Source organism: Anoplophora glabripennis, unplaced genomic scaffold (assembly GCF_000390285.2).
Source record: "Anoplophora glabripennis isolate ALB-LARVAE unplaced genomic scaffold, Agla_2.0 scaffold900, whole genome shotgun sequence".
NCBI classification, from domain to species: Eukaryota; Metazoa; Arthropoda; class Insecta; order Coleoptera; family Cerambycidae; genus Anoplophora; species Anoplophora glabripennis.
The window spans coordinates 133,730-138,794 of NW_019416993.1; the positions used below are offsets into that span (position 1 = coordinate 133,730).

General features: G+C 33.9%; 1 protein-coding gene across 1 annotated transcript in view; it reads left to right on the top strand.

Annotated features, from left to right (window-relative positions):
* The window catches only part of LOC108913880 (cyclin-G-associated kinase), a 22,156-nt gene that overhangs the window by 14,089 nt on the left and 3,002 nt on the right, over positions 1-5,065 (top strand). Inside the window, exons 14-15 of the mRNA XM_023455786.1 lie at positions 1,470-1,833; positions 3,747-4,135. Of these exons, the coding sequence (XP_023311554.1) occupies positions 1,470-1,833; positions 3,747-4,135 (753 nt within the window). The remainder of the gene's footprint in view (positions 1-1,469; positions 1,834-3,746; positions 4,136-5,065) is intronic.

Genomic DNA, 5,065 nt, shown 5'->3' on the forward strand with positions numbered 1-5,065 from the left:
CTCTCTCTCTCTCCTCTCTCTATCTCCTCTCTCTATCTCCTCTCTATCTCCTCTCTCTCTCTCCCCTATCTCTCTCCCCTATCTCTCTCCCCTATCTCTCTCTCTCTCCCCCCTCTCTCTCTCTCCCCTTTCTCTCTCTCTCCCCTTTCTCCCTCTCATCTCTCTCCTCTCTCATCTCTCCCCTCTCTCCTCTCTCTCCTCTCTCTCTCCTCCAATAGATACAGGTATTTTGAAAGCGTTCAGAGCCGTACTCAGGAAAAATTTTTAATGATAGCCTAAAACCTTTTTAAGCGATTACAATAGTAATATCATCTAATACAGAATTAAAAATGACTAGATTTTGTCATAAAAAAAGCAGCGATATATTTAAAAAAATTAATCTGATGATGGCCCCTCGAAGACGAAACGTCGGATTGCAAAAATGTTGACGCCATTGGATAGAGCAAAAAAAGTGGCAATGTAAATATGCAATTTATTTAAAATTTGTTTTCAAATAAAGCCCCAAAAAAATAAAACGATTTAAACGATTTTGCAAAATTTCGGGTTTTCTGATTTTGCGTCAACAGTAGATTTTGCAGTTAATACTTGGTATTGCTGAAATCTCAAATCATCCAGAGATAATTTATTATTTGTGTATTTGTAATTTGACTTAGATGTTTATAGCAATACTGTACAAAAATAAAGTTTTGGGTCAAACAATGAGACAGTTTTTTTAAAATTTTTTCCTTAGAATTGAATGGTAATAATCAGTTTTTGAATGTTTTTTAATTTAAACAAATTATCAACAATAACTGAAAAATTCATTGTTGCAACTCATTTTTTATTTTTATGCATTTTTGAGCATGTTCTTGAACTGTGATTACAATTTTTTTTTATTTCACCAAAAAGTATATGTCAAAACGAAAAAAGTTATTACCGGCAGAACTCTGTACGATGATTTTTTTAAGTAGAATTTTTCTTTGAAAGAAAAGTGAATATCTCAGAAACTTCTTGATATTTTTATCTAAAAAAATTTTGAGTTTATTTAAGACAGAGAAAGGTATACTTTCACCAAGTTTCGTCAAAATTAAATTATTTTTGCGGAAATGAGAAATAAAAAACGAAAAATCAGAAAAATACCTGTTTTTTGCATTTTTCTCAGAAATTTTGAGGTTATGTTAAAAAGTGACCTCTACAAAAGTTGTATTTTTGCATGATATACAACTTTTGTATTGGATACTTTTTTGTTTGACGTCAACTTTCGCCGGAAATCCCAATGATACAGTTTTTCATAACTTTTCAACCCCCCAAATCAACCCTCCACCGTCCCTGCTCATGCATTTATTTTTTTTAGTTTTATTATAAGCCCTTTTGCCATTTCCACTTATAAAAGTCCAGGTAACAATTTTTTTTTTTCTCCAAGTGTAATTTGGTTGGACTAATAATGATTACGGCCGAGTCAATATTATATTTTTCTTAACATTGAATAGCCAATGGAGGAGGAAACCAAGCTCATAGAAGAAGCCGTGGATCTCTTGAACCTCAATTTTGCACCTACTGTACCGAACGCCGCCCCCAAGCGGTCCCCCAGCTCAAATTTTGATCTTCTTAGCGGATTGAACAACACACCTAACGAAAACTTTGGTGGTTTCGATGCCGGAGCGCCTACTGCCGATCAGAACACTTCCAAACCCAACAATTTATTCGATCCCTTCGCATCGTTGGGTGGGGGTACTAGTAACGACTTATTAGGTGGCTGGAGTAACTTTACTGCCTCTACGGCCAATACTTATACCCAGAATAACGCTTCGGAGCAAACCGAACAGAAACAAACCGACCCCTTTGCCGATCTGGGTAGGTATACAAACAATTTTATTTGATAATTTTTCGAGGGATTGGTGAACTATTGTTCAATCCTCTAAAATCAAAAATTTGCTAGATATCGAGAATTATGTTAAATTTGTTTCGTGTTTTTAAAAAATTTGTTTTTCGTGGTTAGACAGACACTATCAAAGTGCAGTGACTAAATTTTCGTGTGCCCTCCGGTTTTACAAATGATTGTCACAACTGCCATCTACATTTATAAAAATAATTAAAGTTACACCCTATATACAGGATGTTACAAACCACATATTCTTAACCGCATATTCTTTGGACTAAAATAATGAGACTTTTTTTATGTTACTTTTCATTTCGGCGCCCCATTTTCGATATACAGGGTGTCAAAATTAAAATTTAAAAATGATTTTTATGGTAACTCCGGTGATTCTAGAGATATTTATTTGAAATTTAGCACATATTTTGATAGTATTGGTACCCTATAAAAAAATTAAAGTCTAACGTCTAATANGGGGGGGGGGGGGGGGGGGGGGTTGCAGGACCCATGGACAGCCTAAAGTGCTCTTTACCTTGTACAATTCGTTTCTTTAACTGTTGTTTTAGTTAGTATTGGTACCCTATAAAAAAATTAAAGTCTAACGTCTAATATCTCGTAAGCCAGGTTGCTAATCAAAATCTTATAAGAGTGAAAAAATAGAATAAAACAAGAAAATATTTGGAAGGCATAAGCGTAGTCAAAAAGAATAGGGCGTCAATGGGTACTGCAATCCCCCCCCTCTGTTCGCGCTTTGATATTTTAAAACAAAATTACACAAAAAGTGTGCTGACAAGATCAAAATATACAGGGTGGTCCAGATTTTAATAGACAAACTTCGGGAAAATATTGAACAACAAAAATTAACATCAGTTTGTTCTGTGAACATAGGCACAGGAAGCCACCGTTTATGAGATACAGGGCATTGAAATTAACAAAAATAAAACAATTTTTTTAAATATCTGGAAAATCTCTTCATCAAATTTGGTACACATTCTTTTTCAAATATTTCTCCTAGTTCTGTATGTAGACAGTTCAAATTCAAAAACCAGTGGCGGAGGAAAGAGGATATCGTTTCCTTATTTAAAGTAAAACTTCTACGCCACTGAATTAATTGGTAATATGAATACATTTTATAACGGTCTGAAACATTTCGGACTGTATGCATACAGAACTAGGAGAAATATTTGAAAAAAAATGTGTATCAAATTTGAATAAATTTAATGAAGCGGTTTTCCAGATATTTAAAAAAAATTGTTTTATTTTTGATAATTTTAATGCCCTGTATCTCATAAACGGTGGTTTTCTGTGCCTATGTTCATAGAGCAAAGTGGTTAATTTTTGCTGTTTAGTACATTCCCGAAGTTTGTCTATTAAAATCTGTGTTGGGATTATGGGTACAACTAAAACACTTTAATAATTAAAAGATATTGTTTATTCACTTATTCAGATAGCACATCTATTCTGTATCAAATCAGATTAAAAACTAAAAATCTCTCTTAAGCTTAGTCCTACAATATGCCTCTGTATGTTTATAAGCATGTTAATTTATGAGTAAGGGCCGTTGGGCTTGAGAAATATAAACAGATTAAAAGTAGGCATTAGTATCTAAGGATGGGAATGTTTTTGTTTACGTAACTTGACTATCTTTCAACAATCTGGACCACCCTGTATGCTAAATTTCAAATAAATATCTACAATCGCCGAAGTTATCAATAAAAATGATTTTAAATTTTAATTTTGACACCCTGTCTTTTGAAAAGTGGCATAAGAAATTATTTATTATTATTTTAGTCCAAAGAAAATGTGGTTAACTGCTTGACCTACTATAGGGTGTAAGAATAACGCTTATTTGCAACTCGATACAAATGTATTAAAAATGTTTCTCTATTAGCTAATTTAGGAGGTGGCTTAAATTTCGGATCTCAACGCACCAACTTTCCGCCCTCCACAACCCCAACTAGCGGCAGCCAAACACCTAACAGGGTACCGCCTACGACTCCCCAACATATTCCTTCGGCGGCGACCACTCCGAAACATCAAGCTAAATCGCCCGTCGGTCCCGATTACAGTAGATCTCATTTTGATACTCTGAATAAAAACCAACAGCCAGCCGAACAGAAAGCCAAACCGAAAAGCGATGACATTTTTGGTGACTTGTTGGGCTCCCAAGGGTATACGTTTACGGGGAAAAAGGACAGCGCTCCCAGAACGATAAACGCTATGAGGAAGGAGGAAATGGCGGTTTACACGGATCCTGAGAAGCTGAAGGTTATAGAATGGGTTAGTAGCGTGCTTTCTGCTTATATTAGTTTCCGATTCCATTTTTCAATCTTTGGTTTTTATTTCCAAATTGACTATTTCTGGCATGGATAAATATGTCTATTAATGTACCCATTACTTAAGCTTTTATTAAAAATAAATATAATTCAATTTGCACTATAAAGTAAATTTAAAGGATACAAAATTTTGTTCAAAATTCTACTAGGACTTGTGCTAACCACAAATCTCAAGTGGTAGAGCCGTGTTTTGCCACAATAGTCAAATGTACAAATAAAAAATTCAAAATCGCTACACTGTATGTAGTAGGAGTAGATTTGTAAATATGTTTGTTTGTATATATTATTTAATATTTATTAAACTTCAAAAGTTCGTAGACTGAGAAAAATAATCTGTAAGTCCTTAGGTCGTTACTAGAATCTGTAGATCTACAGATAATCTCTAGATCTGACAACACTGGAGTCATAATAGAACTTAATAAAAAAGTTGTTGTGGGCCAGATATAACCTACAAAATATGTCATCTCAAATGTCATCGGAATTCAAAATTAGCGAAAATAAAAGAGAAACTCGATAAGAGTCCTATCCGCGATATTATCTCTCATCTCGTGAGTCAAAAACTTTTATTAGCTAACTTTTCTATTTAAACAAATAAGTGAGGAAAACGGTTTTTTCACTTTGCAGGGAAAAACCATCAATTTTAGCAAAAAGTGACTCTCAGACAGCTTGTAGGGAGTAAAATTATCTACAAAATGAGACTTGCTAAATTAAAATCGGTTAATAAACAAAAAAGTTATTGCAAAAAAACAAGAAAAGTGCCCATTTTTTAATTTGTTTATAACTATCGCATTTATTGTTAAAATTTTATAAAACCTATGACAAGTTGAGGGTTTTGTCATACTTCAAAAGTGTGCCAAAAGTGGGCGCTGTAGGT